Here is a 13126-nt window from a genome sequence, read left to right as displayed (position 1 = left end):
AAATATATACTTCAATTAATTGACTATTTTAATCCATTCTTCTTTGCTTTTATTATTGTTTTTTTTTTTTTTTTTTGTTAATACTCAACTCAAAATTTCAAATATTATATTTTTAATCTACTAAAAAAAACTTGTATTCTTTTAAAGTGTGTTTTGGAAGTGATTGCATGTAGCAAATTATTTGACAACTGTTTGGTTTTTAAAGATTGCCTTTTAATTTTCTCCAACAAAAAAATTTAATTGTTAAATCAAGAAAAACTTGAAAAAAAATTCTTAGATTTAGATTTTTTTGGGGGGGATGTAGGTGATGATTGTAAAACAAATTTTAAAACTAAATATCAATGGTTCAAAATCTCATTTGATTACTTTTTTTTTACCAATTTAAATATTATTGCTTTTATATGTGTATATATATATATATATATATATAATATACAACAATGTGTGGAAAGAGAAATAACCATTTAAGAAGTTAAATAACACAAACTTTATGTAATTAAGAGAAATTAAAAAAAAACATCCAAAAACACAAATACATTATAATAATTCGAATTTTAAAACAAAATAATTAATAATAGAAAAACAGACCTAAAATATCTCAAATGTTAAAAAAATTAAAGTTGAGAAAATATATTTAAAAGAAAAAGAAAAGGTTAGGAATGTGTATATATATATATATATAATTGATGTATTTGTGAGAAAAGAGACGAATAACTTTGATAGGTGAATGTTAAAATGAGTTGTCAAATTGGAAAATCTGGAACAGATGTGGTTTTAATTATTTCATGAAACCAATAAATATTAAAATATCATTCTTAGTTGTCATTTAGAATTCAAAAAGAATAACTTTATTATTATTATAATTATTCTTTTTCTTTTCAAAAAAAGTGAGAAATTGGAACTACCGTTACAAAAGATGAGTTTGAATTGATATTTGAAACACAATTGGGTTCATGAACTCTTCCCTTTTTCTAAAATTATTATTATTATTATTATTACAAATGTTTTTCTTTTCTTTGTAATATGCTATAATTTTTAAAAATCAAATAGTTATAAAAGTAATAATTAGATTATTACTTTTTTAAGTTGAGATGGTTACGAACGTTACTTTTTCCGAGATATTATTAAAGTATATGTTTTTAGGTCTCTAAACGGTTAACTATATGTTGCTTTTGAGGCTACTATTTTTATCATTGTCGTTTGTGGAGACTATGACTAGACATATTCTATAATTGTATGATATCTCGTTGTGCACGTGTTATTTGCATACTATAAGATCTTATCGTTCCATTCAAAACCGACGTACTTAGATACGTAAGCTACATTGTTTTTTTTACTTGTTTAGAATGTCAATTATTGAGATACCCATATCATTGTCAACGAACATATAATACTTGATTTCAACTATTAATAATCTTCATAGACATAATATATAGGTAATAATACACAATAACTTCATTAAATATTTTTAATATGACGAGATCGCAAATATAACAATTAGATTTAAAATAATTAAATATATAACAACATTTTAGAAAAATTGCAAAATCTGTCAAAGTCCCTATCAGTAATAGACTATGTTGCAAACAGTGATCTATCACTAAAAAAATCCTCACTAGTAAACTTTGTTATATGTATAATTTTTTTAAAATATTGCTATTGATAGCTCCTTTCATATTTTGAAATATATATATATATATATATGCATACATCAAAATTCAACTTATTCGTAACAAAATATAAGAATGACAATCAACACATGGATATAGAATCTTAAACTAAGAATTGGCCACTATTCACGTCCAATATATTAATGGTTCTTTTTCTTAGATGATTAACAATAATTAAAATATCAGTCATTCTCAAATATATATTTTAAAAAACAATATGTGTTTATATAACTTCAATTATGTTATATGAGATTTAAATATTCATGAAAAAGAAAAAAAAAAGATAATAATTCCTCAAAACTCTTTCCCAGAATAAGCCAAAAGAAGAATAATCATCCAAAATAATGCACACTCTCTCACACCCCTCAGGCCTCACGTCTCACCACCTTCCCTCAATTGCATGCATGGGAGACCTTTGTTTCTTGGACTCTTCTATAATACTAATAATAATAAAACCGATTATTTTTAAATATAATTAGATTAATAATAATAAATAAATAAAATCCTATTTATTTGCTATATGTTGTTTAAAATGATTTTGCTAATAATAATAACAATTACTGGAAGAATTACATAATCTGAACTTAAAAGATATCTAAATTAAATTCCTATTAGGAAAAAAGTATTTAATAACTCAACAAGAAATATATTTTAAAATTCACATTTGGATAGAAATACTCAAAATAATGATCATTATTAGAAATGGTGGTTGATCATACAATATCATTGGCAAAGTTGTGATCATCTCTCCAACATCTAATCTAAAAACTAAAAAGTATCTTCGCAAAATAAAAAGACTGTAAGATTATTATAAGCACTTAATTAGACACCAAATATTTCCCATTATTAATCTAAAAGGGAATTAGATTTCAACTGCTCATAAGAAACTAATTAATACGCTAATCTATTTCGCCTTTAGACAATAATTATCATAATTCATACCAACATAATACATATTATTATATATATATTAAGAGCTTAGATTATATATTTCTCCATTATTAAGAGCTTAATTAAACAAGAACTAATTAGCAATAATCATGGAGAACTGAAGTTGTTTGACCATTCTTTACTTAGAATATCATCTTCGTCATCTTCATCTTCAACTTCTTCATCTTCCTCTTCATTATTCTGATCGTTTCCATTTTGATTCACATTTTCATTCTCAGTTATTTCATTTTCAAACAATCCACTAAGCATCATCTCTCCATCATCATTCACATCAACGCCATCGGTAAACAGACTCCCCATGGGACCTCCGACGTTGCAGTCGATTCCAAAATCGGCTTGTGCGTGACTCAAATCCATTGAACTAGCATTAAGCTCAGCATGACCAACACCGCCAATATCGTTCACAAGCTTCTCAATCTCACTCATTCCACAATCATCATTTCCCCCAAAATTCCATTCCGATAACAAATTGTTCTCCTCACCATCTCCTTCTACGATAATCGTTCCCGTTCCGCCTATTTCGCTGGCCTCCATCATGGAATTTCCTCCTCCATTAGTCATCATGTCGACTCCATTCCCTTCCGATTGAACAAACCCTAACTCCCCTGCCATACTACTACTACTTCCGCCGGTTTTATCGTTGGTGTTCATCACCATATCAATAAACCATTGATCCATCAAATTCCTTCCATTATCAACCAGATCCATCTCATTATTCTCTGTTTCAAGTAGAGCAGGGTTAGAAGTAACAAGTCCAGGAGGAGGAGGAAGACGATGAACCTGATGATGATACTCGATTCGTTTTCGACAGTCTCTTATCCTCTCCTCGATCATCCAGAACAATCCAAGCAATTCGCCGTTGGTGAGTTGGTAAATCTGACGACCTTGATGCAATTGATGCATGAGGAGATCAAGTTCGAGTTCTTGATTCTTCTTGATGTGTTTCTTCAACAGATCTTGAGTCTTGGTGGTGCGTTCTTTGAGATAGGTCTCTTGGTTCGTCATTTTCTTCTGGCGTTCGACTTCGGGAAGGCTGTGGAAGCGGCGATAGAGGTGTTGAGCAGCGGAGAGGGATGGCCAGATGACAGGATGGTCTTCGTCGGGGCCAGTAACGACGGCGAAGGCATAAACGCCGCAGAGAGTGGTGAGTTCACTCACTTTCTTTAATAATCCGAGCCTTCGCTTCTTGAAACTGGCTTTTCTTGCATTGTCACTTGCAATCCAAACCAATTTCACTTTCTTCCTCGTCATTGAATTCTCTCGTTTATTTTCTCTTCTACTTCTTCTTCTTTGTGTTTTGTGAAGCTCTGATTCTGAGGTGCAACAATGGAGTTTATTTATAAGCCATGGGTTCTTTTTCTTTCTCTTTGTTGGTTTTTTTTTTTAATCTTTCGGGAAATGGATTACTGGGTGCTTTTTTGTCTTTTAGTATTTATAATAATAATAATTATAAATAAAAATTACATCACATCGGTGCATCTCTTCCACTCTCTTACTTTCTCACTTGATTAAAAATTCTCAACATAATTTGTTTTTTGAGTTTCAGCTCCTTTTATTTAATTGCATCCTCCTGTGTTCTTTATTAATATATATATGAAAAATATACAAATGTGACCATATATATTTCCTTTAATTACAAAAGAAAAACTATGCATGAAACAATGTGGATCAACCTCATGCACTAAAGTGTACGAGCAATTACAAATAAAAAAAAAAAGCCATAGCTTACAATTAACTTAAAACCTAAATTTGATGTTTGATTATATAATAAAATAAGTTTAGAGAAATCATAGAAGAAGCTATATCATAATTTAGTAGAAAATGAATAATATCCCAAAACTACAGATTTCTAATACATAAATTAGTATTTATTTTATGCCAGTCAACCTTAGAATTGTGATTGGTGAATGTTAAAGATGAGTTGTCACAAAGGAAAATCTGAAATTGTAGGGGTAGTTATATAGCAATTAACCAAAATTAAATATTACAATATCATTCTTAGTTGTCATTTGACTTTATAAAATAAATACTTTTTATTTATTTATTTATTATTATTATTAATAAATGTGTGAAATGGGAATTACGGTTTGTAACCGTTTGCATTCATATTTGAAACAATTGGTTGATGAACATTGTTGCCCTCTTTTTTCTTTATTCTTAAGTAACATTTTTTTATTTTTTTTCTTTCTTTTTTTTTTTTTATAATAATTTAGTACTCAATTTTAATATTAATATTTTACATACACTCAATTGTTACCCATTATATTAAAATCATACACTAAAATGTTACCTTTTGGTAGAAATCAACAATATGCTTTAACAGTGAAAATTTAATTACTAGTTTTGAGTGTTGTCTATTTTTATCAACGTCATTCCTAAAGATATGCTAATCATATTTTAGTACGATGTCGTGTTCTGCATGTGACGTTTGATTATCATGAAATCAATAATGTTCTTATTACGTCTTCCAAAACCGTTGTACTAGATAGCTAGGTTAGTTAACTACGTCATCTTTGACTTGTTTAGAATGTCCGTTATTATTGTATTTCATATCATTGTCCACGATAGCAATACATTATTTTAATTATTTATGATATATACAGTAAAAGTAGAAAAATTATTGCAAATAATAAAGCGGTAGAAAATATTTACAAAATATAGCAAAATTGTATCAATGTATAGATAAATATCTTGGTTTATTTTATTATATTTTATGTTTTTTTATTGACAAATTATTTTTTTTATGTTTTAATAAGCTTTTTAAATATAAATAAATAAATATATATATATATATATATATTTTGTCCTCATCTTCTCTCTTCTCCTTCCTTTCTCCATGGCTGCCACCTCTTACACTGTCTTTTTTCTTTTCCTATTTTGCCTTTATTCACATTTAAAATTGTTGTCCAATGCCCATTTTCAGATAAGTATTTATTTATTATTATTGTTTTTTCTTCTTCATGAAAGCAGATACAGAAATGGAGTAAAAGAGATAAAGAAGAAGAATAATTAAAATGTATGATACTGTAATTTGTTTTAAAATAAAAAGTTACAAAATTGATCAAACTCACATCTTAGCAATCAAAATTGTAAATTTTCTTATTATTTACATCAAATAAAATTACTTTAAAAAGTGAAAGACTGTCAAACAAACAAGATTTCATGGCAATATATGTGAAGCAAACAGGTTAAACTTAACCTAAGTTTTGAATAAATAAACTTTCAAATTTCAAAAGTTTTGAAGAAAATCAATCCAATGAGTGATTGGGCCTCAATTAAATGTGTTTCTGGTGGGTCAGGCCCAAAAACTTGATGGCAATATTGTACAATATTTTTACCTTTAAATTATGAAAACTAGAAATTTAATTCAACAAATTATAAGTTTCAAAATTATATTTCGATAGGATAGTATAAATTAATACCATTATTAGTTTGATAAACTCAATAATTAAAGAATATAAATTGATATTTAATTTGAATAAATTAATACCAAATAAATTGTAAAATATAAAAAAAGTAAATAATTTTCAAGAAAAATTAGGTTATACATTATGAAGAATTTAACTTTAGTCTATATACTATGAATGATTTTTAAATTTAGTTTAGTTTTTTGGTTTTCCAAAAAAGAAGAAAAAAAATGGTTTGTCTATTATTATCCGTCTTACGTCATATGTGACATATTTCCGTCCACCCCTCTATCTCTTTTCTCTCTCTCTCTCTCTCTTTTTTTCAAATTTATTTTATATATTTAAATTATACTTTAATGGGGAAATAAAATTCATTTTCATTTTTTAAAAAAAAGTCAAAAGGAAAATATATAAATTAGATATATCACATGGATGCCACATGGCAATTTATTTACTTTACAAAAAAGTGCCTACCATATATGGATAAAAACTATGAGCATGTAAATGAAAAAAAAAAAAAATGGTAGTGCATATCAGTTTGTATTCCATCTGTTACGTAGTCCTTTCTTGAATCAAATAAAAAATTGTCATGTGAAAATTATATGTTAGGAAGAATGAACTTAGGTACAACCTACCGTAGAGTATTGAAAAGAAAAAAAAAAAAAGTAAGAGAAAAGAAAGAGAATATTAATTATTAGTGATACCACATGAATGCCGCATACAAAACTTATTATTTTTTAAATATGTTTTCAATATAATATAAGAAGAATGATCGATCTATAAGTCAAATGCTAGAGAGATTTTTTGTTCTTCCTGCAATTACTTGCAATGATAAGCCCTTGAAACAGTGTTTGATTATGAAAAAGTTCTAATGCGTTACTAACAAAAAAAAAAAAGTTTAATCGGTAATAATATCATGTCCTTTTAATTTAGAAGTCGTTAGGATAATATAACGTGTTTAGAATATGTTTATAAGTTGATTAACTTGAAAAATAAATAAATTAAATATAAGAAGAAAATTATAAAAATATAACTGTTCTTATCTTAACATATATAAAAAAGGAGTTTTTAAAATAAAGTTTTCACAATGTTTCAAATATAAAAGTGGTAAAATTGTCTTTTTCAAAAAGGAGATTTTAAGGACCACATAACCTAAATAAAATTTCAAATCCCTTTATTTTCCAAATATCATTATAATAAAATTTCCATATATACATATAAAAAGAATATAGCTTATTTAAATGATCACCATTTTACCTTTTTAAGTCTCTAATTGATTGCTTTCAATCTAATTAATGTATTTCTATATAAAAATATAAAATTTAAAAAATTATTTCTTTTACACAATAATTACAATAATTTTGGAAGGGCCTTTATGTGTATATATAATTTTGAAAAAGAAGAAAACAACTAATATAAAAAATATTGTTTAATTAGAAAAGAAAAATATCAAAGGTAATACATCAATGTGGAATTATATTGCATATCGTTATTATTATTATTATTTTCTCAAGTTGTGTTGATATGGAATCTTAGTCCTATCCATCCCTCAATAATTATTTTAAATGGGAGTCAAGTTGTGAAGGACTTTTTGGTACCCAAAAATAGATTAAACCAATCAAGTTTATAGTACAATAATATTATGATATAGAAATTAATAATAAATGTGCCATGATGTTAAGCATATATATTGATGTCCTAACTTCCACTTTAAAAATATTTCATTTAGTGTTACTACTTTCTAATTTGTTTCAACTCAAAGCAATATAATATTATGTTCAATCTCATCATTTGTTTGTTTTTCTTTTTTAAATTATCAAAATTTTTAATTATACATATCTCGAATTTAAAAGGTGTCTTTTAACTACTATCAAGTAATAGAATAATAGAATAGGTGAATGTGATAAATGTTTTGAAAGATTTTGAAAAGAGAAAGTAAATAATAACAAATGTTAGGTTAGAGTAACTAAGTATAGCATATATTTTTAACCTAATTCTAATTACATAGTTGAATATGATAATATTTAAGAAAATCATTAGTCAAATGACCACGTGAAATTTATCATTCTCCCACATGATTTTTTTTCTAAACTTTTTTTTAAAAAATTTAATATTAATTTCCCATTTTCAACAATTATTTTGAATTCTCTTTCCACTCTTTGTTAGACAAAATCAACCAACTAACCTAATAGCTCCATTGTAATTAATTTTTTTTTAAAAAAAAAACAGAGAAAAAAGGTAACTTTGATGGAAAATAAACAAGAAAATAAATAAGGTAATTAATTAATGGTTTAAAGGTACTCGATTAACAGTGGTAGTAAAAATAATAATATTATGTCTTTTGTGTACATTGAAAAAAATAAATATTCTAGAAGATATCCATAATTTTAGTTGACCCAAATTAAATTTAATCACATTAAGTTAACTATATTAATATAACACTTAAACAAAATAGAACAATAAATATTCGTTTATATTTTATTTTTATCTCTCAAGTTTATTTCTTATTTGATTCTAATCTTTAATTTTTTAAACATTTTGATGAAATCTTCAATTTATACATAAAATGTACATTTTAGTGTTTATATTGTAATTTTTCATCTGTTATATTAACTATTTGTTCCTTGTTTTTTTTCCTACTTAAGTATATATATTTTAGATTTTTTTAAAACAATTTTTCTTAAAAAATCAATAAAAAAAACTTCCAAGAATCAAAATGTTTACTCAATTGATCATTAAAATTGCATACTGAATTAACTCAAGTTTATCAAAATAACGAACTAAGTCAATTGTCATAAAGTTTATTTACATAACTCAAAGATTAGAGAGTCTATTCTTCTTACCCTCTAGGTTGTAAAGAACCAATAAAAAAGCAATTTGTCCATTTCTTATATTAAAAGAATCTCCAAGCTTTGATGACCTGATCTGTTTTTATGTATCAATCCATTTTTTTAAGGGGAAAAAAAAGTTACAAATTATACTTTTAGATTTTCATTAAAATTTAAAATAAAACACTTTAATTTTAAGAAGAAAAAAAAATAAAAGAAAGGCATTGTTATGATTAATGTGTTGTATGTAGAGAATATTCTTTTAGGGTTCTCTTCTTCTTCTTCTTCTTATTTTTTTTTTATTGATTCATGTTGGACAGTAGATTCTATATTGACAAATGAAAAGTCAAATGTTATATAATGTATATATGATTGAAATAGATAATTGTTAAGTTCTTAATTACATTGTTTATATTTAACAAACAAAAATATATATTTTTTCAGAACCTAATTTATGAATTATCCACACTATGTTTTATTTTTTAAAAAACAATGTCAACCCACTTTATTTCTAAAAGAAAATGTCAACCCACAAAAAATACTACATTAAAGGGTAATGGGTAGTTATCATTTGGGAATTTAATAAAGAAATATGATAGATTTCGAAAAATTATTCAAATTAAATATTTGAATGATCTATTTAATTGTTAATTTGACAAGAACAATTTTTTTTTATTAATTTTGACTATTATCTTTTTAAAAAATTAATAAGATAGACACAAATATAGAGGGTTTGATTTACATTAATTTTACCCTAATTATTAGATTAAAAATAGTCAAAAACTATAATTGTTTGATAACATTTTATTTTTACTCGTGGTTAAAAACTAAAAAAAGATAGTTATATAACTTTTTTTTAAAAAAATTAATTTCGAATTCAACTCTATAGATAAAAGTCAGAAATATATGAAAGGAATAATGTTAATTTTAAAAAATAAAAAAACCATATAGTTATAGAAAAAAGGATATATAACTCTAATTTTATATATATATAAAAAAAAAATCAAAACCAGAAGGTTATAAGACATGACCTTAAAATTTGAAAAATAATTTTCTTTTTCAAACATTTGCTTCTTTTTATGATCGAAAATATGTAAATTAAGTAATGATAAATAATACACATAGTTGTAGCTAAGTTTAATGTATCATTAACATCTCTTTCATTTAAACAATATGAAAGATAATATTTGAGACACCAAACAATATAACTTTAACTAACTTTATTTATATGTTTTCTCTTTATTTTTGGATTTAAATCAGGTGGTTATTTAAAACATTGATAATTTAAGTTATATTTAATATGGAGTGAACACATTATATTCTTTTTGTTGTAATTACACTTTTGATGTCTCTTGAGGATCTCAAGAGATAAAAATCAAAAGAAAAAAAATAGCAAAATAAAACAAAACATTACTAATAACAGCAAAAAAGCCATCAAAATAATCCATTTTTATAATGAATAAAGTTTTAAAATGAAAAGAGAATCCACTGCATGCCTTTTCCTCTAAGTAATTTAATTTAAATTTTGTACATAATAAATAAGAACAAGAGAGAAAGTTGTACAAATCACATCAAATAAATTAAATTAAATAAAACAAAATTATATACATATATATAAAGAAAGACTTCGTGGACTCCACGTCACAGTTTGGAACTTCACTAATCCTCTAATGCATGCTGACGTAATAGCATACCCTTTTCAGCCTTTTACAATTTTAATAAAAAAATTATTTTGAATTCCATCTTGATTACTTGACTATAATTTTGGGTACAACATGACTATTACTTTTAAATCGTACTTTTTTCTTTTCTGATTTTTTTTTAAAACTCTCTTAATATTTTAAAATGAATCTAGAAGAATCATGTCATTTTAAATAATTTTTAGATTTAAAATACAATAATAATGCAGTATCTATATATACCCAACACTCTAGCCAACTTTTTTTATATTTAAAGTTAAAATTCATCAAAAAAAAAAAAAAAAAGTCGTGAAAAATTATTTTAAACGTTATCAAATTTTGTAATTTAACTAAAATTTGAAAGAGTTAAAGTGGGACAACAAATCTATTTATAATGTTTATGCATATATATATATATATTTATCTCTCACTCACTTAAAAGATGATTCTAATTTATTTTTATAATGAGAGAATCCAATAGAGTTGAATTAAATAAGTAGCTTAATTAACCCAAAGTCCATAATGTTAGAAAGAAAAGGAAAGAAAAAGAGTTAATTTGGTAATATGATGTGGGCTAAAAACCTTACTGGAAGAAAAAATTCCAATTAATTCGAAGTACATGGCATCTTCATAGATATCCCACTTGGACTCTTTTTCTCTGCCACGTGGCTTACACGTCATCATTCATGTAAGAGGAAAAAATAGGTATTTGGCTTTGTTTGATTTTTTTTTTTCTTTTGCTTAAATTTATTTGAGAACAAAAAAAGAAGGTGAAGGGTAATGGAGTGAGCACTAATAATTAATGGACACATATGTTTTAGTTAATATAATAGAAACCCTACTGATTATAAGTTAATGAATTGCGTTAGAGATTTAATGGGTTTTTTTTTTTCTTTTCTAATAACGAATCTCGTGATCTCTACCATATGTGTAATATTTGGGCAGGTAGAATCTAGTTTATTTATTATTTTAAATACTACTTTTTTTTCTTTCTAATAATAACACACTATAACATTTCAAAATTAGGAACTCGACTAAATCTTAATATCAAATTCTAAAATTTAAAAGTTAATTTTACACCAATACCAGGATAAAACTAGAATTAGATTACTTTTTAATGAAAAACCAAGAGATAATTAAGAATTCAAGGTTTGGACACTCCATAATAACAACGTGCATGATTAGATTTACCTGAAAACTTAAACATGCAATCCTATATTATCAAGAATTACAAGAATTGACGATGAATTTTATCCGAAAGGAAAAACTTATTTCAAATCTAATATGCAACCAATTAATTTTAGCACCTAATGAATCAAAACTTAAATGGTCTTCCAAATAAAGATAGGATGCAAGAGAATAAATTACAAAATTAGTCATACTTAAATGTTAAATGTTATTTAGAAAAATAAATTGAAAAAATGCTGAAATTACATCAAAAGTATTAAATAAAATATAAAAAATATTTTGATTTATATGCTATTCATATTGTATACTTTCAAACACAAAATTTTGCCCCCTTGTTAATATTTATTTCCCGAATTAGGATATAAGTTCTAAAATACGTTGGTTCTTAAATTTTGAGCTTTGTTTTGATTGGAGATATCATATTATACTACACGTGAACGGTCACGTATCTAAAGTTATACGTATGTAAATTTGTAGCTTGCTTGATATAAAAGTTCTAAATTCATCATTACTAACGACTAATATAGCTTAACCGACAATGTCAATCAATAATATGCTTAGCGATCAAGAAATTTATAGTTTAAAATACTTTAAGAAAGAATATAGTCGTGAAACTTCTAATATATCGTCCATCGTGATCGAAGAAAGATTTATTATTATAATATTATTTTTGTAAAGAAATTAATAAATAACAAAAGTTCAAATAAGTTGCATCGATATCACAACTAAAATAATGAATATAATGCAGTATTCAAAGGCATTTGATTGAAATCACAAAGCAAAATTCTTAGCAAAAAAAAGTCCAAAATCCTAACATTGTTTTCCTTTAAATAAATGTGTCGGTTTTAATGTTAACATTGCTTTTGATGAGATCGATGTTTCTTATTAACCTCTTATCTTTCTTTAATTTAATTAATTAGTCTTTCTTAATAAAATAATCTCTCTACAATTTAGTTTTTGATTGCTCATTAATAATTACTTAATTAAATCAAATATCTAAGCTCCTATGTACAAATGGAAGATAACAAAGTAGCTTCTTTAAATTTTATACTATTTTAATTAATAACCCTATGTATAACTTAAAATAATACACATATGTATTTGATCATTTTTCTTCTTTTTTTTCCTATTAAATTTTGAACATTTAATCTCTTGACTACTATGTTGGATGTTTTTAGAAAATATAGTAGTCTTTATTTAATTAATATATCAACACCTTTTTTTTTTTTCTTCTTGATAAAGTAAAAAATAAAAACATCTCAAATGTATTAACTAAAATTTCAAATATTCATCTCTCACTAAATGTATATACACGTACAATGAGGTGAATATATATGAGTGGTTCAATAAAACCCTAAACATTAAAATGTGTAATAATATATATGAGTTAAAAACAAATTTAA

General features: G+C 25.0%; 1 protein-coding gene across 1 annotated transcript; it reads right to left on the bottom strand.

Moving 5' to 3' along the window:
• Positions 1 to 2450: 2450 nt before the first annotated feature.
• Positions 2451 to 3999, bottom strand: LOC101219702. Its single transcript, XM_004136669.3, has one exon. It carries the CDS (start codon positions 3870 to 3872, stop codon positions 2709 to 2711), a length of 1164 nt encoding a protein of 387 aa, XP_004136717.1. The 5' UTR covers positions 3873 to 3999; the 3' UTR covers positions 2451 to 2708.
• Between the last annotated feature and the right edge of the window lie 9127 nt (positions 4000 to 13126).

This window comes from Cucumis sativus, chromosome 3, assembly GCF_000004075.3.
Source record: "Cucumis sativus cultivar 9930 chromosome 3, Cucumber_9930_V3, whole genome shotgun sequence".
Classification (NCBI taxonomy): Eukaryota; Viridiplantae; Streptophyta; class Magnoliopsida; order Cucurbitales; family Cucurbitaceae; genus Cucumis; species Cucumis sativus.
This window is presented reverse-complemented; position numbering and strand designations above follow the sequence as displayed.

Coding starts and splice junctions, on each gene's coding strand:
- LOC101219702 (XM_004136669.3), bottom strand. CDS start 3,872: ATGACGAGGAAGAAAGTGAAATTGGTTTGGATTGCAAGTGACAATGCA.